Source organism: Papaver somniferum, chromosome 10 (genome assembly GCF_003573695.1).
Source record: "Papaver somniferum cultivar HN1 chromosome 10, ASM357369v1, whole genome shotgun sequence".
In the NCBI taxonomy this organism is placed as follows: domain Eukaryota; kingdom Viridiplantae; phylum Streptophyta; class Magnoliopsida; order Ranunculales; family Papaveraceae; genus Papaver; species Papaver somniferum.
The window spans coordinates 13,622,183-13,644,669 of NC_039367.1; the positions used below are offsets into that span (position 1 = coordinate 13,622,183).

Sequence of the window (22,487 nt, forward strand, 5' to 3'; positions counted from 1 at the left end):
CCAACCAATGACGTAATTACACGTATTAAAATAACTGATAATAATTAGAAAAACATAAAACATGATTACGTGTCTATACGTCATTGGTTTGTCTCATAGTGAGATTATAAGGAGATCAACGTATTGAATAGGAGCTTTTTGAGTTTATATACCACGTCAGCTATTTTCACACTTGGTCTTCCTTTTAAGAATTTGCACGAGTAGCAGCTTCACGTCATAATGTAGCTACAAAATATTTGAAAGGTTACATTACCTGTAATATTTCTCCCTCTCTCTCTGGATTCTTTCTCTCTAGACTTCATCTCTCTCATTTCATCATCATATTTTTGTTGGGATTATTACAAGTATTATAACTTACAGTGCTTACATCTTATATATATAGATAGATATTTCAAATATATCCATCTCTACTTCTATCTATCTCCCTCTATATATCTTACAAATATATAGGTTGTAGACAGAGAGATAGAGAGAGATAAAGAGAGTCGACGATAATCAGCTTGATTGGGTTTGGTGGTACAACAACAGACAGACAGACGATTGAGAGATATCCATCGTAGAAATGGGGATGGAGTCAGTAGCGAATAGTATTGTATGGGATGTGATACCAGGTTTGGCAATGGTGTTAATGGAGGGAATAACAGTTGGATTGACAATAATGACTAAAACAGTCATGGCAAGAGGAATGAGTCCCTTTGTTTTTATTGCGTATACAAACATTCTTTCAACTCTCATCCTCTTGCCTTCTTTCTTCTTCTTTCACAGGTACTGCACCTACCGACTGACCTACATAACTGCATATTCCTTAGTTTGTAAAAGTAAATGTAAACTATTGAGAGAGATTACTTTCCAACGACTTTATTACCGCATTGAGACCCATGTCTTTGGAGATCTTAATATTACCTCATGATTAAACTTGCATTTAGTTAATCTCAAGGAAATACTTATTTATAGTTTGTTCTTGATTAATTAAACTCTATTATGTGTCTTATGTTATTATTCTTCTTCTTTTCAGGCCACAAAAATCTTTCCTCACTTTCTCTCTCCTCAGTAAATTCTTCTTCCTTGGATTAATAGGGTATGTAACTAATCTCAAAAAGAAATTCACTCTCCTTGTAAATCTTTGATCGTAGTTTTATGGTTTTGCGATAATAATGAAAAGCATATATCAATTATTATGTGTTCATAATAAAGTTATTATCATGACAAGAAAAGGTAATACATGATTATATATAAACAGAACAGGCCTGAATTTATCCTGAAATATATAGGAAAAAACATGGGTTGGGCTTGACTATTGTGCTGTTATATTTTTAATTTGAAGCATTGATCTGTTATGTTGTTCTGAAACAGAGAAATAGATACAGTACCAAATTGTACTGAGAAAATATGCATTAGCCATTACATTGGTTTTTTTTTTTTGGAAGTAAGAAATGGAAAATAAACTTATTAATTAGGTTCTCATTACATACTACCAAACTAAAGTTATTAAACTTTAAACTTAACTAATTAATCAAGATCGGACGCTACATATAACTAACTAATATCTGTATGATTTTCGTTACAGTATATAATATTATTTCTAATATAACTTGTTGGGCACGTTGGGACTATCTATGGCTGCAGGGTTACTCTAGCTCAGAATTTTGCGTTCATGGGGTTAAGCTACAGCTCTCCCATAGTTGTAGCAACAATGGCGAATCAGCTCCCCGGTTTCTCTTTCCTCCTTTCGATGGGTTTGAGGTAGTTTTTCATCGCATTCATCTTTGATATAAGGATGTTTTTTACTTTTTTGAGGATAAACATATCAAAGTCAGTTCGTGCATGCATGATAAAGGCGGACCAACAATAGTTAAAATATAGTATGTGGTTGTAATATACTCCATAAGTTTTTTTCATGATAAAGGAGTAACATGTGGTATACTCCACATGTTAAAATAGTTAATATACTCCATGTGTAGTATGTGGTATAAGAAAAAGAAGTTGGAAACAACAAACTATAACAACTTTTATCTGTTGAAGATGTCCCCAGACTCCCACTTTACCACTCAAACTCATGCTATGGTTAATGGCTTAAGTTTCGGATTGTCATGGAAATTTTCCTTTTCTTTATGCTGAGTAGCAAGCAAAGACTGCCTCTTTATCTTAGTTTTGCTCTCTAATTCCATAAAGATATACTCTAGTCTCGTATTACAATATGTATGATAGATAGCCAATTTTTTGAAGATGCTCGTATAAGTCGACGCGAGCCAGGATCAAATGGGTTTTCAAAATTCAAGCCCATTGCAAGACTTGTATAATCCTGTAATTTTCACTATTGTCATTGTATCGACTTGTCAGTGAGTCAGTGACTCAATTCAGTTGTCATTCTTATGAAATGGGACTTTATAATTTACTTGTAGGTGTGGCCAAGTAGGGTTTAGAAAGTCAAGTACCCAGGCAAAATCAATAGGGACGGTGGTATCAATCGTTGGAGCAGTATTTGTTGCTACGTACAAGGGCCCAACACTCTGGAAACCTTCCACATATCAGCTTTTTCTTTCCTCATCACCACGGCCACTATTTCTCTTCGGCTCCACACCAGAAAGTTGGGTACTTGGATGTATTTTACTTGCCATTGCTACTTTATATGCTTCAGTCTGGAACATAATCCAGGTACTGTTTATCTACATATTGTCGATTCGTGTTAATTTATTAGCCAATATGGAGATTAATGATATCCTGTTTTTCATCTAAAAACAGGTTAAAACGGTGAAAGAATTCCCAGAGCCTACGACTATTGTAACCTTTTACAGTCTCTTCGGAACAATTCAATGTGTAATTATATCTGTGATTGCGGAAAGAGATCCATCTGCTTGGCTCATTACAGATAAAATGGAGCTAAGCAACATTTTACTATCGGTAAGAAGATTTCAAATTGATCTTACCATTTACTGTAGTAATATTTATTGCTAATAATTTCTGGTTTGATTTATGTATACACAGGCATTTTTCGGGAGTATTGTTCGTAGTACGGTTCAAGGATGGTGTATGCGCACAAAAGGACCTCTTTTTATAGCTATGTTCAAACCTTTCACGGTTTTTATCGCTGTCAGTTTTGGTTTCATGTTCTTTGGCCATACATTTCATTTCGGAAGGTTTGCACTATACTCTAATCATCTCATCCATACCTCCATCACATTTATCCCATTTATGCGACAAAATTCCCTGCCTCTCATAAAACTGCAAAATATTCTGCCATAACCAAAAATAATGACTTGCTAACCTTTCCATTCCACACATGTAGGGCATCTTAATATATGCTAATGGTATACAATTTTATTGGTGCAGTGTGATAGGATCATTTATAGCTGCCATGGGATATTATTGTTCAATGTGGGGTCAAGTTAAAGAAGGAGAAGAAAATCAAATCGGACAGCACCAAAGTGGAAGCAGTAGTAAGAGTTATGGCGACAACGACCAGTCTTCTGTAACTATTAAAACACCTCTCTTGCAAGACCAACATCGTGTTGGGCATGAAGAAGTGTAGAAGAAAAAGGAACTTTTAAGCTAAAAATAAGAACCATATTGATAATTGAAGCTCAGCAAGTAAGTTTGTTTTTCTCTTTTTATTTTTCATTTTTTTATTTAAAGTTATTAACTACTATATTTATTAAATAATTAATAAGAGCTTTGTGATTAATTTGCATTTCAACCTGTACTTAATTTGTAGGTGAAGGCGAATTTTCCAGCCATTGTAGGAGCAAATCAAGAATATGTGAATAAATAAATTGAGGTGGAAATTGTATAAAAAGCTTTGCCGTTAATCAATGCCAATGCTGTTGATATTTTGTAATGAGTCTGAGAGAATAGAGTAATTAATTAAACCGCAAGCCCTTGAAAGTTTGATATGTTCAATAAGAACATTCCGTTGTCTTGAAATGAGTTGATTTGGTCTCTCCTTGCAATTATAAATGCAGTTTATTACAGTCTCGTGGTTGATTTTTACTCTTTGGAGCTGCCTCATTTGAGTTGGTCACGTCTGATAGTAGTAACAGGTAACTGCAATCCCTGGTAAATAATTTTATCCATGGAAGCAGACACCTCAAATTAACAACGTTCAGTGGCGGAATCAGGTTTTTTAAAAGGCGGGAGACTAAAAAGTTTCTTTCCCTTTGCCACACCCAAATTAATAGAGAAAACACGTACCACTTCACCTTAAAACGCTAATAAATAAGTCTATATTTTATTTTATTTTTTTTGTAAAAGAAAATTTCATTCAAAATTAACTCAAATGGTTTGTGTTATAGACATTTTCAGTAATGAAATTTAATGGAACAATAGTGGATTCCCTAGAGGTTTTAATTAGACTGATAACATTCGGAACATGCATCCATGTTTGTTGACATATGCTAGAAGATCTTAGCCTTTTTGCAAGCAAATCAGCAGAGGTATTACCGTTATATGAATGAAATGATAACCTAAAAAACTTGTAACTTCAGCCATCAACCTTCTTACCTCATCTAATAGTCTTTGAACCTGCCAAGAGATTGTAGAGTTCTTCCCATTCAAGTAGTCCGTCACATTTTTGCAGTCCCCTTCTGAAGAGAAATTTGTTAAGCCCTTCTCTCGTGCCTATTTCGTAGCTTCAAAAACAGTTATTATTTCTGCCTCTTCAGCCGATTCAGCCTGATCATTTCCTCATCTTGCTCATTGAAACCTTGCAACATTTCGGATAACTACCCCGTACCCAGCATTTGTATCTCTAGAAATCCAAGCTTCATCCAAATTTATCTTAGTAGTTTCACCTTAGGGTATCAACCATTGTCTATTAGGTAAACGCAACGAAACACTTGGAATAATCATAGATTCTCTCACACTAACAACAGTTCTATTAGGGGTCCAGAACTGAATGTGTCGCTGGATTTGAATGAACAAACTTATACTAGAACTTATTTTATTGGAGAACACCCTGGTACATCTCTCTTTACATATGAACCAAGCTGTAGTCGCTGCTATTTCTAAAGAAAAAATCTCATCGTCCCTAGACCATTCTTAGCTAGTAATGAAATTAAGTCCCTCGTGTGAAACATCAATGTATAATAATGTGCTTTATAGAACGGCACCCATATAAATGGTTAGAAACATTAATTCTCGAGATTGCAGCATTGTAAGAGTTGTCAAATAACGAGAGTTTTGGTGTACCTCGTGATATGATTATGATGACTTCCAGTGTTTCATTGATTCACAAGAGCATGGCTAATGTTTTATACTAAATTTTTTTCACGGAAATAGTATATAGAGGAGAAGGAAAACATACTCGGTGAAATAGAAATATTATTTTTCATGCACCTGGATGTTACCTTTGGTTTACAGGTTTACTACCAAATAGATAATACAACTACTTTGAAGCATTTCAATAAACACTTGCTAAGCAACTCTATTGTTGCATGATGTGGAACTATCCCTCCTTTTTCTTTTGTTTTAATCTTCTTCTTACTTTGCTCACAAGAAACAACACATATGAAAAACATGGTGGACTAAATTGCTAAGCTCGGTGGACTGAACAAACAATTTTTTTGGGACAAAAAATAAATCACTAACTTGGTGAGGTTTTGTAAAAAAAAAGGGTGGGGGTGGCCCTCATGTCTATCCCACGAGTTTTTTATACCATATTTTTTTAATTAATATATTATAATCTTTCCAACAAAAATAAAATTCCACGAGCCTCCTATCTATTCCGATTTGTTGTTATATGAAAGTTACATAATTTCGAGGGAGTTATTTTTTGGCTCGGTAAAGAAGTATTTTATATTAATGAAACATTGAGCATAAAGTAGAAACCCGTCCCTCATAATGCTTCTCATAATATATTTTAAGAAGACATGGGCACAAATAGATGTAAGAGCCCCCATATGGGCGATTTATCTATTCATAGTAAAATTAGACAACCTTTGAACCAGTGAAATAGGTTTCTAGCAAAAAAGATCACTTACGTAACTAAGGCGCTGAAATCCCTAAAGAGGAAAAAAAACTCAAGCCTAACAACAGAATCGATTGAAGAAAATTTTGCAATCTCCCGAATCCCTAACTCCATCTTAACTCCATCCTAACTATGTTGTTAGTGTTCCTTGATTCTTTGCTCCGAATCCACCTCCACAAACTTGTCAACTTCCACAACTTTGCCTCCACTTCTTTCATCAACATAAACATGTGTTTTTGATATATGAAATCAATGATTTTGATTTAATATTGATTGAAAAAGAAGAAGAAATATATATTGATCCACAAGAACACCAACAAACTCAACACTATCTTTACTAATAACACTACCTCCATAATGTGCCCATCTTAATATTAAAACATGTTAGAGAAAATGCTTGGTTGAACCCCACGGGGTTAATGCGTCAAGTATGTTGTCATATTTTAGATGCCAAGACTATTTTTTGATTAGATAGTAGAATTTTAGGATTCACCCAAAAAAAAAAGTTTTTTGTTTAACTAATGTAATACATTCATTCAAACCAAAAAAAAATCAAATATTAACAGAAAAGATATGGAAAAGCAAAAGAATCAAAGAAGCTTAAAAGCACCATTTATTCTTGATACTCTATATTGTTAGGATTGATACCTTAGGATTAACCTCACAAGACACTAATAGTTCTTTGGATCAACGTAGAACTAAAGAAAACAGAAATAAGATGCATTAAACGAAACAAAGAAAGACACAAGATTTAACGTGGTTCGGCAATGTGCCTACGTCCACAAATGGCTACGATCAACTCTTATTAGAACAAATTACAGAGAATTAAACCACAACTATGAGCAGCAGGTTGTTGTTCACAAACACCAAACTAATTCTCTATGAACAAACGTTCTAAACCCTAAAATTCTCTAATTTGAGAATTCTTTTCTAAACTGTTGTGTGTGTATTTCCTTAGGACTTGTGCACCTATTTATATAGGTTACAAACTTGAGTTCCAAGTATAAGAGTTATACTAGGAAACCACAAACTTGAGTTCCAAGTATATGAGTTATACTAGGAAACCTCAAACATAACTAAATCAGGAAACTCCCTAACTTAGGAAAACAAGGAAACCTCTAAAAGATTCTAGACTATTATAGACTCTTCCTAAAACATCGACAACATAACAATTCTCAACCTTGCCGATGTTTCCACCAAACTGAGCTTGATCTTCATAAGTTAACCGTAGCCTCTAATGCCCCTAGGGCCTTAACAATGAGCAGTATTGATCAAGCTGAGACACCTCTCAAACTTGACCTTCGGAACGACTTTTGTCAACATGTTTGATGGATTATCTTGAGTATCAACCTTCAATAGTTGTACTAATCCGTTATCAACCACTTCTCGAACCTTATGATAACGAATATCAATATGCTTGGTGCGTGCATGATAAACTTGGTTCTTATCTAAATTAATAGCACTTTGACTATCACATTTCACAACAACACTACGTTGTATAATCCCCAAGTCTTTAATTAAACCACGAAGCCATAACGCTTCCTTAACAGCCTCCGTCACAGCAATATACTCTGCCTCCGTAGTAGACAAAGCTATGATTGGTTGTAACATAGACCTCCAACTGATAGGTCCTCCACTCAGTGTAAAACAATACCTCGAAGTAGAACGACACTTATCCCTATCACCCGCATAATCAGAATCAACAAATCCACAGACCTTCAAATTCTTCTCCTTCTCAAACACTAAACCAATATCCAAGGTCCCTTGAAGATATCTCAAAATTCCCTTCACCGCATACCAATGTGCTCTACGAGGATTATCCATATAACGAATAACTAAACCAACTGCTTGTGAAATATCCGGACGAGTACAAACCATATCATACATCAAAGAACCTACCGCATTAGCATAGGGAACCTTTGACATAAACTCCTTCTCCTCAGTTGTAGTAGGACACAACTGTTTTGATAACTTAATTGTAGGCGGTATTGGAACACTAATAGCTTTGGAGTTATGCATTCCAAAGCGACGAAGAACCTTTTCAAGATAGGATTTCTGAATAAGACATAACTTCCCCTTAGATTTATCTCGAGTAATCTCCATACCCAAAATCTTCTTAGCTGGACCCAAATCCTTCATCTCAAACTCTAAACTCAGTTGTTTCTTTAAAACATCAATTTCTTACTTGCTCTTTGAAGCTATGAGCATGTCATCCACATAGAGTAAAAGATAAACAAAACTTCCATTTGGAAACTTCTTAAAGTACACACGCTGATCGTATTTACTACGAGTATACTTTTGCTGTAACATAAACGTATCAAACCTCTTGTACCATTGTCTTGGCGATTGCTTCAAACCATACAATGATTTCTCAAGTCGACACACATAATATTCCTTACCAGCAACTTCATAACCAATGGGCTGTGACATATAAATGTCTTCCTCCAAATTTTCATGCAAGAATGCTGTCTTGACATCTAATTGTTCGAGTTCTAAGTCAAATTGCGCCACAAATGCTAAAAGTACTCGGATAGAAGTGTGTTTAACTACCGGAGAGAAAACTTCATTATAATCCACACCTTTCCTTTGTGCATATCCCTTAGCCACTAACCTTGCTTTGTATCGTACACCACTAACGATACCCTTAGAATATGGAATTCCATCCTTTACCGTGTAGACCCACTTGCACCCAATCTTATTTCGACCCTTAGGAAACTTAACAAGTTCCCAAGTGCGATTCTTGTGAAAGACTTCATCTCCTCATCCATGGCTGTTTTCCACTCAATGGCATGAGTACTACTCATTTCCTCCTCAAAGGTAAACGACTCATCCTCAAAAACAGATAATGCATAAGATGCATACTCATCAAAACCATAACAAACTGGTGCACATCTCTCAGTTGAGACGTCAAGGACGGAATATTCTCAACTTGTTGCTGTGTAGATTCCTCACTAGGAACCTCAAACTCAACTTCATCTTCTATAAGAGTTTCGTCTTCTTCTTCTATAGTAGATGAACTAGCAACTCTTTGCTCCACCTGCATTGAATCATCTTCAACACCGCTACTACTCTCACTTTCCATTTCAGAGTCCCAACCTGTGAACTTTTTTGAATCAAGCATCGCTTTTTCATTAAAGGTCACATCACGACTAATTATGAACTTATTCAATTCTGGACACCATAGACGATATCCTTTCACACCTAATGGATAACATAAGAAAATTGCTTTTTTAGCACCAATACCCAACTTATCTTTTTTCACATGAAAATAGGCTGGACAACCAAACACCTTTAAATTATAATAGTTCACGGGATTACCAGTCCATACCTCCATAGGTGATTTACACTTAATAGTTGTTGATGGTGATCGATTCACTAAATAGCACGTTGTATTCACTGCTTCAGCCCACCAAATCTTGTCTAAACTTGCGTTTGACAACATGCACCGTTCTCTCTGAAGTAACGTTCGATTCATTCTCTCCGCTACTCCATTTTGTTGTGGTGTACCCTTGACTGTGAAGTGCCTAACGATACCTTATTCCTCACAAAACTTCTTTAGTGGGTCTTCGATGTATTCACCGCCATTATCGGAACGTATCTTCTTAACCACATGACCAAGTTGTTTCTCTACCATGGTCTTCCACTTCTTAAACACCTTCATTCTTATGCTTCATGGTGTAAAGCCAAACTCTTCTCGAAAAGTCATCGATAAAGGTCACAAACCACCTAGCACCTCCCTTAGAAACTGTACGAGAGGGACCTCAAACATCCGAATGGATGTAATCTAACATACCCTGCGTGTGGTGTACAGTGGTACCAAAACTGCTCCTACATTGCTTCCCAAAGATACAATGCTCACAGAAATCAAGCTTGCAAGTCTTCTCACCACCAAGCAAGCCTTTACTACTCAACACCGACATACCTTTCTCACTCATATGCCCAAGACGCATATGCCATAAACGTGTTGACTCCACCTGTTTCTCATCAATTGATTTGAGAAACCATAGCTCCACCACAAACTATATCACCTTGTAGAAAATATAGATTACCATGTCTTTCACCGGTCATCTTCAAACTACCATTGTAGAATACCTTCAAGAATCCATATTCAACAACATACTTGTATCCAAGCGATTCAAGTACTCTTAACGAAATCAAAATCTTCCTTAAATCTGGAACATGTCTAACCTCTGAAAGTGTTGTGATAACACCATGTGAACGCACATGTACCGTACCAACTCCAACTGTTTTGCAGGCATTAGAATTGCCTATCATAATAGTACCACCATTCACTTCTCTATAAGTAGTGAAACAATTCTTTGAAGGACATATATGATACGAATCACCGGAATCAAGCATCCAACCATCATTGAGATAACTCTTTGATGTAACGGTTAACACTTCCTCATCAAAACCACACATTGAGTCTTCTAAAACTTTATTGCCTTTAGCAACCGAAGCAACAATATTCTTCGAATCTGATTTGTCACGTTTCTCATCTCTTTCCTTAAGCTTGAGACAATAAGCCCTAATATGACAATAATAACACTCAATATCACTCATTTTGGAACGATTCTTTGACGTCGACTTCTTATTACCATTCTTTCCTCTATCAACAAACAAGCCCTCGACTTGTGCTTCATCGTTGAACTCTTGCTTCCTTAATGCCTTAGCTTGTAAAGTATAGACCACATCATCGAAAACCAACTTCTCTTCATCATCGTCGTCTTCATCGGTTTTCCCACTCAGCAAATAGTCAATGAAAACATCATACGACGGAGGCAAAGAACATAATAATATCATGGATTTATCCGTATCAGAGATAGTGACACTGATATTAGATAAATCAGAACAGATCTTATTAAACTCATTAATATGATCAATCATAGACTTACCTGAAGACATCCTAAAGGCATGGAGCCTACGCTTCAAGTAAAGTTAGAAAGTCAAATCCTTTTGTAAGTAGAGCTTCTCTAACTTCTCCCACAACACCTTTGCAGAGGTTTCACTCGAAAAGTTATGAGTGATATCCCTTGACAAACACAAACGAATAGTTGAACACGCCATCAAATCAAGGTCGGCCCACTTCTCATCAGTCCAATCCTTTGGCAACGTTGCTGGCTTCACCTTGATTACTTTGATTTGTTTCATACTAACAAGAATATATTTTACATCAGTTTGCCATGATGTGAAATTATTCTTCCCATTGAACTTGATAATATCAAATCCATGCACCTTCGAAAATCCACTTGATGTAGAACTAGACATCTTCACTTCCAACTATGATCCTCTCCACGCTCACCGCACCACTTGTTAGGATTAACCTCACATGACACTAATAGTTCTTTGGATCAACATAGAACTAAAGAAAACAGAAATAAGATGCACTAAACGAAAGAAAGAAAGACACAAGATTTAACATGGTTCGGAAATGTGCCTACGTCCACAAACGGCTATGATCGACTCTTATTAGAACAAATTACAGAGAATTAAACCACAACTATGAGCAGCAGGTTGCTGTTCACAAACAACAAACTAATTCTCTATGAACAAACGTTATAAACCCTAAAATTATCTAATTGTGAGAATTCTTTTCTAAAATGTTGTCTGTGTATTTCCTTAGGACTTGTGCACGTATTTATATAGGTTACAAACTTGAGTTCCAAGTATAAGAGTTATACTAGGAAACCACAAACTTGAGTTCCAAGTATATGAGTTATACTAGGAAACCTCAAACATAACTAAATCAGGAAACTTCCTAACTTAGGAAAACAAGGAAACCTCTAAAATATTCTAGACTATTCTAGACTCTTCCTAAAACATCGACAACATAACATATATATACTCAAATAACAGCCTAGCTAAACCTGTAATAAACTTGAAGAGGAGATTTTAAGGAAGCTTAAAAATCTGGTTGAGAATGATACTTCATAGTTTCTCCTCTCTGTTGATTTGTGCCTTTTTTCTTCAGTTAATCAGGGGAGAATTTTGCTTCCATGTAGTTATACCCAAAACTTATTCTGCATGTACCTTGTTCCATCTAGCTTTTACAAACCAAGGAATTTTTCGAGAAACAAAGAAAGTAAGTGTTAGAGCATTGCTCGGTCGAACTTCCAAGCGTTGCTATCTCAAGCTTGTTTGTTAAGTTTAGTTGATCAAAAATATAGTCTTGATTTCTAATCTACTTATAGCTATGTCTCGGATTATGATAGAATGTGTAGTTGAGATTTAGAATTCACGTCGTTTATCTATTGAAGACAAATATCTATTGAGGAGAGCTTGGAGGAACTTCATCAACAAATGGTATGTGGAGACTAAAACTTATCTATCACTCAGAAGTCTATTCTATTCTATCTTCTAATGAGACTAAGTCGTATAGCTATATAGACTTTTACATTATACACATTAGTGAAACCGCACGCGCGATGCGCCTGCCATCGGAACCTGAACTTAAAGGCAATTCTCCACTTTAATTATTGAGCACCCATAAGATGTTCGCAGTTCTCACGTATCTTACTATCAAGAAAAAGAGACTTTTCATACTAACATAAAACTAAAACCTACAAAACAAACTTTCATTAAATAATCTCTAAAATCTACACAAATAAAATGTTCTCACATATTATATTTAGGCAGAAACATGTAAGCCTATAAAAGGTATCGTTCTCAGTTTTCTTTTTCATTTTTTTTTTTTGTGTTACACACAGATAAGATTCTCTTATATATTTGATGATATTCTTTGTTAAGATGTACACAACTTATCACAGGCACATTTGAGGGAGTCGCACAGTCAGCAAGGCTGAATTCAAACAACTCTTTCTAGGAACATGAATCAGCCAGCATAGATCAATGGCCACCACCAGCAACTAAGTTTCGTACCTTTCATGTACACCTGCATGAATAACATCAAGTATGTCAATTTAAAACCTATCAAGGTCGAAGGAATATGGACTTACTGTCGGGGAAATAAACACTTATAGAATTTATTATAATAGACTGGCCAAAGAGCAACATAATATTTAGCAAAGAATTTATCTAATAAGAAGTACAAATTTATGTCCCAGATCAACATGTTGGTCATAGTTGGTGATTTTTTCCTATGTTTTTAACTATACAATAGTTCTTGTCAACTTATCATTTTGCAGACCTTTAGATTCAGGTACACCGAGAAAAACGAACCCTATTCAAATGAAAGTTCTCATATAAACCCGCTCGGTGGACATTTCATCCACATCCTTCTGCGAAGGAGAAATTCAAACTTGAAACTTGATGGCAGCATCTACTTCCCGCTAATGAACTCTACCAATTTCTATTGGACTTTAATTTTCATATATATGTGGGTTATAACACTCAACATCAGGTATGTACCTAACATGGCAGGTATATGGTACACAGAGAGCAATCTTTTGCTAAATGATGCTCCCTGTCACATACCCACGTTGTCTAGCCACTGTGCTGAGGCTGCAGCTATATCTGAAGTTACACAATAATACCAATGATGCAAAATACCGGTCTGGTGGCTATGAAGTCGAGGGTATTTACCAAACACCCTAGGTTCAATTGTTATTGTTACCAAAAATTAAGCACTCGGAGAAAGAAAATTGTACCTACAAAAGATATCAATCCCTTCATTGGACGTGGCGATTTAAATTGGATACCTTAATATTTCCCTGCATTGCTGCAAATTTTTCAATTTTACTGCAATTCTAGATTTTTTCAATTTTGCTGCATTTCTAGTTCTTTTCAATTTTATAAGTCACTATTGCAGCATATGGACTCCTGGGTGTTCCAAAATAGAAAATCAATAGATTTCATTGAACATCAAATCCAGTTCATCTGATTTCAATTTCTCTAGTCTCTACAAATCAAAACTACGATAAATCTATGTGAAATACCAATTTGGTTTACTAATTTAGCTTCAACAGCTCTGAAATCTGAACGCAACTCGTTTAGAATTGCTAAATCCCAAATTCAGAAAACATTAGTACTCTGAAACGAACACATGAAATCTTTATAGACTGAGTTCCAATTCTTAAAAAATTTTTCAGCTTGAGCAAATGAATATCAGGTGACAAAGCCATCCATTCAACTTAATTGATTATAATGATTATTGCAAACAACAATAGTAATTCAACATTCAACATAGTATTATATAAACTGATTCAATAAACTTGGTGAAATTGAAATTGGTACCCGATGAAGAGATTGGTTTATCGGATTGGAAATTATATGAAACCCTAAACCACTAATTTCCATGCAACGAATATAAAAAAATAGGGGATTCATAATTAAAATCATACCTTTAGAAAATCATTAGCAGTTTCGAGTTTTGAATCAATATCCGTGCGTCTTTACTTGGGCAACCATAAATCTTTCACTTCATCTTGTTCTTCCAGAAACCCAAAGTTTGAAACCTAGCACCAGGAGAACATTTGTTCAAGTAGAAGAGAATAAAGAGGGTAGGGAGAAAAAATTATTGGAGACTCTTTGAAAAGAAGTTTTGATCAAATCACAGTTTTTGTATCGCCTCTTTCAGAATTGAATGTTTGATTTTCAATTTCTTTCGACGGAGAGAAACATGAACAAAGAGGAGGAGAAGATGGAAACTAAAATCGAAGGAGATAAAAGAAAAAAAAAACGTAAATTTGAAAAATTGAGTTCAGTGGGATTCGGTCACGTATCCCTTAGCTGTCTATTTTACAGGTATAGGCTTCCTAGTGTAGGATTACTACGTCTCATACCTCTTTAGGAGTAATAAGATGAGGGATAATTTAGATATTCCGCCATGCTACACCAAAACCACCCAAAAGGGGGCCTTTTCTTTATTATAATAAGATTTGATATTTCAAGATGAGTTTATCTCGCATATCTATTTCTCGAAATATGTGTTGGAAGCTTTTTGCTTTAAATATGTTCATCATTATTCTTGACGAGTTTAGTTAGAAACAATTTATTTGTTGGAAACTAAATATTAAGTCAAAAGATTATCATGTGAAAATTGCCTTGAAACATATTATATGATTTTTTGTGAGACAACCATTTGATGTCGACTTGGAAAGTTTTGTATTGATCATTCGATCACTTGAAAATTGCTTGAAGCTAATAGTTTGTATGAGACAGCTGTTGTCGTCTTCTAAGGATGTCTCAATTATTGAAATGGGAGTTTAGAAAAATTAATCGTGTCTGGAACAACACGGTATGCATACCTAGTATGCGAATTGTATTGTTATGACTCAGGTTCGGGAACCTTATTTGCGTACCTAGTATACAAGCGGTTCTACCTGAGTTGGGTCTGGGACAGCTGTTTGCATAGTTGGTTTGCGAACGGCTCGACAAGGCCAAAGTCCGAAGATGTTGTTTGCATACCTGGTTTGCGAACACAGTGGTTTAAGTTCTAAAATCGGTTAAGTAGGATTCTCATACTCATGAACTAAACATATATGAATTAAGGAATGGGCTCTTTCCAAACCGTGGCTTAGTGTTCATGAATTGATTCTTGCATAAGTACTTTGTACAATTACGAATTAATCCTATTTTAATTCAATTGGTGCATGTATATTTCTATGAGATAGTGAACAATTGAACAACTCTATTTGAAACATAATTAGATTCTTTTGATTATCTTTCATGATTGATTGATCATCATATTTGATCAAGAAGTGTTAGATGGATGTCGTCAAGACAAAAGTGTTCATATGACTAACTTCGGTTAAATTTTACTGAGCCAACTCAATATACACGTTTAGGTATGGTTACCCATATCCAAATGAAAGTATATTTCATTTTTGTGTAACAAGCTAAGATCATCTAACTATGGAGATTGATTGCTTTATTTTAAAGCATACTTAGCTTGAATCTTAAGTCAGGAGTTCATCTAACGGTGAATATTGAATGATTTGTTACTAAGCTATCTTAGCTTTGACTATAAGCAAACCCTGACTTGAAAGACTATATAAGGGAGAACTCTAGCAACTGGAAAACCTAATCCAGTCACTTTCATGTGTTCTACTTGCAAACTAGAGTCGATTCCCCTTTAACCTAGGTTTTTCCAAAACCCTAGAAGGTTAACGACTTGAAGACTTTATTTGGGATTCGTGAAGCCAGATCCAACTATTTTCTCTGTACTTGCGTATTTGATCTTAATTATTCTATAGTTAAGTTATTGTGAGGTGATTTATATTTTTAGGCTGCTCTTCGGGAGTATAAGACCGGATTATCAATTGGTTCCTGTTCATCTTGATTTATCATATGACGGAACAAAACTTCATAGGTACTTATGTGGGAGACAGATTTATCTATCAGATTAGACATATCTGTGTGAAACAGGTTTATTTATAAGTCTTCGACCTTGGGTCGTAGCAACTCTTAGTTGTGGGTGAGATCATCTAAAGGAATCAAGTGCGCAGAATCCGGCGTGGTTCTAGAGGAGTAAGGAACGCGACTGTACCTTAATCGGTGTGAGACTTGGTTAGGGCTCAACTACATTCTAGTCCGAAGTTAACTTGTAGTAGGCTAGTGTCTGTAGTGGCTTAATACAATATGGTATTCAACCTGGACTAGGTCCAGGGATTTTTCTGCATTTACGGTTTCCTCGTTAACAAAATTTCTGATGTTTATGTTATTTCTTTTCCGCATTATATTTTTTATACAATTGAAATATCACAGGTTGTACGTAGTTCAATCAGTTGATAAATCTGACCTTGCTTGCTGGATATAACTTAATTGACACTTGGGCATTGATCTTTGGTACCGTCCAAGTTAATTCTCATATCAATCAGGCTCACCGATTTCTATCAGTTCGATTGCAGATTGTATTGAGAAACTGAGATTAAGCTCTTTGATATATATCTTGATTGAGCTCGCTTTTAAGTTGGTGCTCTCGGAATTATATTGGAGTTAGTCCATACAGATTACCGAACGAATTATTGGGTGTGGTTGTTATACCCCTGCTTTTTCAATTGGTATCAGAGCAGGCAAACACGCTAAGATCTCATAAGTCTGTGTTTGTGGCAATTTGACTCTATGGACAGAAGTGTTATCTCTATAAACGTACCGCCAGTATTCGATGGCTCGAATTACTTATGGTGGAAAATTGCTATGAGTGCCTTTCTTCAAGTGCGTGATTTTCAATCATGGGTTCGTGTTGTTAATGAATATAATCCTCCATTAGTTACAGTAGACGGTGTAACTGTTGCAAAGGATATTGGTGAGTATGATCCTGTTGAGATTCTCGCTGCAAAGCAAAATTCTGACGGATTAAATGCTATCATCCATGCCATTACCCAAGATCTTCAGCACCTTGTGTCCACATGCACTCGGTATAAATATGCTTGGGATATCTTAGAATCCGTATTTGAAGGGAATACTCCTGAGAAAGAAGCTAGGCTTCAAAATCTAAATTCTGATTAGGAAAACCTTTATATGGCTGATGAAGATTCATTTAATGAGTTTAATCACAAAGTGTCTGAAATTGTTAATGCATCTTTTGCATTGGGTAAGATTAATCCTGAAAAGGACATTTTGATGAAAAGTCTCAGATCGCTGCCAGCTAGATACGATTCTTAAAAGCACGCCATTGTTGAGGGAAATAACCATGAAACACTTTCCAGGAACTCACTTGTCGGAAAGTTAAAAAATACATGATCATGATCAGAACACAGTCAGAACATCTTCTTTCAATGTTGTGACCAATACAAGCTAATCTTCTAACTTGTCTTGGGCTGATGAGTGTTTTCCAAATCATGTTGATATTGGCTGGTCATTGATTACACAAAAGATCAAGGATATTGTGAAGAGAAGCAAAACATCTGAGAAACACCTCTCTCTCTCCCTCCCTCTCTGATGTTTCAGATGATTCAATACAACAAGTAAAATCAAGTCAGTTTGTCAAGAATATGCATACTTCTGAAGTCTGCACAAAAAAATCTTCTATCTCAGCTGAAACTTATATTAACTCAAATTCTGATTCAGAATACAAGTCTGACACTGAGATTTTGAAATTCTTGGATAAAAATGAAGAAATCCTTCAAGAAAATATTCGATTGAAGAAATTGTTGGAGAACATTGAATCATCATTTCAGGTAAAAATCTTGAGATTGATTGTCTTAATGATGAATTCACCAGAAGCCTATCCCTAAAAGAAAAAGAGATTGATATTTTTAAGTGTGACCGGCAAAGGTTGTCTAGAAGCTCTGACAAGATCTCAGCAATGTTATTTGGTCATAAGTCCTTTGGAAACACAAATGGTATATGGTTCAAAAGCAAAACTGTGATCACAAACAACTCCTTTATTCCAGCCATTTCTGGAAAGACGGATGTACAAGGTTGTGATAAACAGGATATCAATCAACCAAACAAAAATTCCTATCTAAAATTATTCGTTTTGTGGAAATACAAGTCATGTTCAAAGTAAGTGTTGGAATTCAAGAGGAACAACAAAAGAATTGTCAAGCTTCAAGGTGACCTGGAAAGGATGAATCTGGCCATGAGTAACCAACATGGAACCTTTGATGTCAAGAAGAAGCCTCAAAGAACCAGGATCATATGAAGTAAGAAGTCTGTTTATATGACAAGCCTTGATATGTCGCCATTTGACATAAGAAGTGAGCATTATGCTTACTCTATTGCTACCTAATGATAATAATATTTTCATCCTATGTATTAATTTGAGAATATGAGGATTGCATTAGGTTTCTCAAGTCTTGTATAGTTGTTTATTTTTATCTTAAGAATATGAAAGTTAAGTTTGGCAAAGTGAATATTTTATCAAAAAAAGATAATGGATCGTGAACTGAAGACTTTTTCAAAGTGCCTCTTGAAAAATGCTCTTTAGGGTTTGATATTTCCGGTGTTCTATTTATATTACTTTATAATTAAAATATCCTTAACTCTTTTTATTTGAAAGATACAGTGTCATGGCTCCTGTAACCAAGGGTACCACAAAAAAGGATGTTGTAGAAGCAGTTAATGTGTATCTATGTGAAGGAATCCAATCTTCGAGAAAGAAAAAGGAGAAGTCTACAAATGATGAAAAAGGTTCTTCCTCTACCTGTTTCTTATCCGTTTGTCAGCATGATAATAACTTAAGGGTTACGGTGAAGGATTTCATCTGCAAAAGAAATGATTTAAAATCTCAAATCATTTTATCCTTGGAAAAGATAGCTCACGATGAACGAATGTTGTCTCTGACAAAGAACACTTTGTGTAAATTGAAAACAGAGCTTAGTGAGTTAACTGACATTTCTGAAGATTTGGAATAATAGAATGATCCTATAATCAATGGATTTTTCAATAATGAAAAAGAATTCTCGGTAGACGCTCTGAGAAAGCTCTAAGATGTCTGGGAAACTTCTTATGAGAAGTTATTCTTATATTTTTAAGAAGGATAACTAGGATCTGGAATAGCAAATATTGTGATTACACAAAGCTATTTCAACGATTTTCATCTTACAATGTTTTTAGATTTATTTATTTAAGGGTTATTTTGCTTTTCCTCTCCTCCCAAGATCGCTAATTAGTGTTTCCTCCCCAAATGGATTAAAATTAATGTTTCCTCCCATCGTTACCTTTTCCATTCAAAACCCGGTTAGCTGAGTCTGCACTCCTGTACGTGTGGCTTAGATAAAAATTATTTTGGTGAATTTCCAAAAATATCCCCGTCTATTTCACTAATAATTGCAATTTAACCATGAAATAGATTTTCTGGTATTTTTATTGATGGCCGGTAAATGATGTATATCAGATCCACCACCATCTGATATCAATCAAATTAACCCATCCAATTCTACAAGTGATGGGATCATTCCAAAACTAACTCGTACTACCAGAGAGAAAAGTCCTATTTTTAATCCAATCTGAAAAGAGTGACAAAATGATGAACATGAGTTGTGCAACTTTACCAGTTTTGAGGTATGGACGCAGGCCAGGCTCCCATTTTTGCAAGGCTCTACTGATATCCAAATGAATGTCTCCAACTTGACCTGTTTCGACAAAAACATGTTTTTCTAAGTTCTTAGAAACAAAGAGGGTTATACCAAATCTAAAGAGATTATTGAATCTCGATACCAGTATCTGTTTATCACAATTAATCAAAATAATCAAAATCATACGAACCCAACTTATTATCTCAATCAAATCTCGATACCAGCATCTGTTCATTGTTTTTTTCTTTTTTGATACAAACTTGTACTTATTCTCCCTGCATCCTTCTCAAATTCAAAATACATTTCTGACCCATCTTTCCCAAACCTCAAAACACACCTTAGGCTTCACAGTTCATTAATCGAACGACAACCGTTTGGGTCCTTCCTTGTAAACTCAAATTCAAATCAAACTATATATCGGCTAGATATCTACATAAAAAATGAAAATGAATTGCCAATGAACCTGCCATGAGAGAGATGCTTCAAGCTTTATAAACCCTAGAACTGGTTTTGTTTGATTTTGAATAAGTCGTCAAATTCATCGATTTATTTTCATATATCTAATCATACTGGTTGATTGGAACTGGTTTTGTTTGAATCTAGTGCTCCTTTTTGGTTCATGATAAGGATTTTGAATGCGAATAAGGAACTGCTGAATTTTAGTATTTTTTTTTTTTGGGTGGGGGAGGGGGAGGGGGAGGGGGAATGGGCGTGGGTTTAATCAACCGAAGAAGGCGAGGGTATTTAGCGAATTTTGTTTGACATGCATATAATTTTGCCACGTGTGTACTTCAGCTGACTCAGCTAACCGGATTTTGGAAGGAAAAGTAACGACGGGGGGTAACACTAAGTTTAATCTATTTATGGAGGAAACGCTAATTAGCTATCTTGGGAGGAGAGGAAACACAAAATAATCCTTTATTTAAATTCTAAGTTATTTGGAAGATGATTTTGCATTATTAATCTTCATTGGTTTTATATATTGCAAAATTATTTTATGGGATATGTTATGTTTACGTCCACGAACTATGATTATCTCATATCCTTAAAAGTTAAGTCTATTGTGTCATTATGCAAATATTGACAAAAGATAGAATAAACTTTTGAAAATTCCGCAGTATTGATCATTCCCTGATCCACTTTTATGTGAAAGTACTGTATGGCTCCGTAAGTTTTCTTACGTTGAGCGTTTCCGATTAAATTAATCAATAAGGTCTTTTTGTGGTTAATTTATTCGAGTTTACCGGATACAAATCCGTGTGATTTGTTAATATCCAAAGAAATCCTTCTTTTCTTGTAAAAGTAAGGTCGCTCATGTTGTTTTTTCGGGAATGACATATTATGGTGGAGAGTTCTTAATTGAACTTGTGCTTAATTGCCAAATCTTTGTGGGGAGTGCGGCCGTGGAATATTGTAGGAGTTATCTTGTATCTTAATAAACTCCTTGATGAATACACTAAGTTTCAACTATGTGAAATCATGAATTATCTCCTTTAGAATTTCATTATGGTCCCTAGTTTTCATACCTTTGCCAATTTATATTGACAAAAAGGGGGGAATTATTTGGTAGTTCACACTACATACATACGGTTTATGGAATATTATGTAAGGGGAGTGGTTTTCATTAGGAGATGAAGTATTGACTAAGTGGGAGTGATACGTATCACCGTAGTATTATTGTTAAAGTTTTGATACAATTGGACTTTGATGTTGTGTGATAATACTATGACACTGTATAGCAATGATTGAGAACATCTGTTTTCTTATTGTTATGGCTACAGATCTTCAACAAAAATGATGCTGAGTTGAACACGTTCAGAATCGCTGGAATACTTGGAGTTCCGAAGAATATTCAATAATGTTGAAGAGCCAAGGAAATCAAGCATGATGGATGAGAAGCTACAAACTTTATTTATTTTGTAATCCATCTGTATTGATAGTTTTGTCACTAAAATTGACAAAGGGGAAGATTGTTAGAGCACTACTCAGTCGAACTCGCAAGCGTTGCTACCTCAAGCTTGTTTGTCAAGTTTAGTTGATCAAAACTATAGTCTTGATTTCTAGTCTACTTATAGTTATGCCTCGGATTAGGATAAAATGTGTAGTTGAGCTTTAGACTTTACGGTGTTCATCGATTGAAGACGAAGATCTAGTGAGGAGAGCTTGGAGGAACTTCATCAACAAAAGGTATGTGGAGACTAAAACTTATCTATCACTCAGAAATCTATTCTATTTTATCTTCTAATGAGACTAAGTCGTATAGCTATATAGACTTTTACATTATACACATTTGATATTTCGAACTGAGTTTATCTCGCTTATCTATTTCTCGAAATATGTGTTGGAAAATTTTTGCTCTAACTATGTTCATCATTATTCTTGATGAGTTTAGTTGGAAACAATTTATTTTTTGGAAAAACTAAATATTAAGTCAAAAGATGATCATGTGAAAATTTCCTTGAAACATCTTATATGATTAGTGTGAGACAATCATTTGATGTCGACTTGGAAAGTTTCGTATTGATGATTCGATCACTTGAAGCTAATAGTTTGTGTGAGACAGTTGTTGTCGTCTTCTAAGGATATTTCAATGATTGAAATGG

General features: G+C 35.2%; 1 protein-coding gene and 1 long non-coding RNA gene across 2 annotated transcripts; one reads left to right on the plus strand and one right to left on the minus strand.

The window, feature by feature from the left end:
* Window positions 1–261: 261 nt before the first annotated feature.
* LOC113317292 (WAT1-related protein At1g70260-like) lies at window positions 262–3,968 on the plus strand. The gene is made up of 8 exons (XM_026565427.1): window positions 262–765; window positions 1,016–1,078; window positions 1,627–1,743; window positions 2,403–2,655; window positions 2,743–2,901; window positions 2,986–3,137; window positions 3,331–3,588; window positions 3,713–3,968. Exons 1-7 carry the CDS (start codon window positions 563–565, stop codon window positions 3,527–3,529), a joined length of 1,146 nt encoding a protein of 381 aa, XP_026421212.1. The 5' UTR covers window positions 262–562; the 3' UTR covers window positions 3,530–3,588; window positions 3,713–3,968.
* Window positions 3,969–12,644: 8,676 nt separating this feature from the next.
* LOC113319144 lies at window positions 12,645–20,561 on the minus strand. The gene is made up of 4 exons (XR_003345159.1): window positions 20,075–20,561; window positions 19,861–19,941; window positions 14,263–14,376; window positions 12,645–12,854 (listed from the first exon to the last, which is right to left on the minus strand). It is a non-coding gene; the product is annotated as an uncharacterized LOC113319144 (long non-coding RNA).
* Window positions 20,562–22,487: the final 1,926 nt, after the last annotated feature.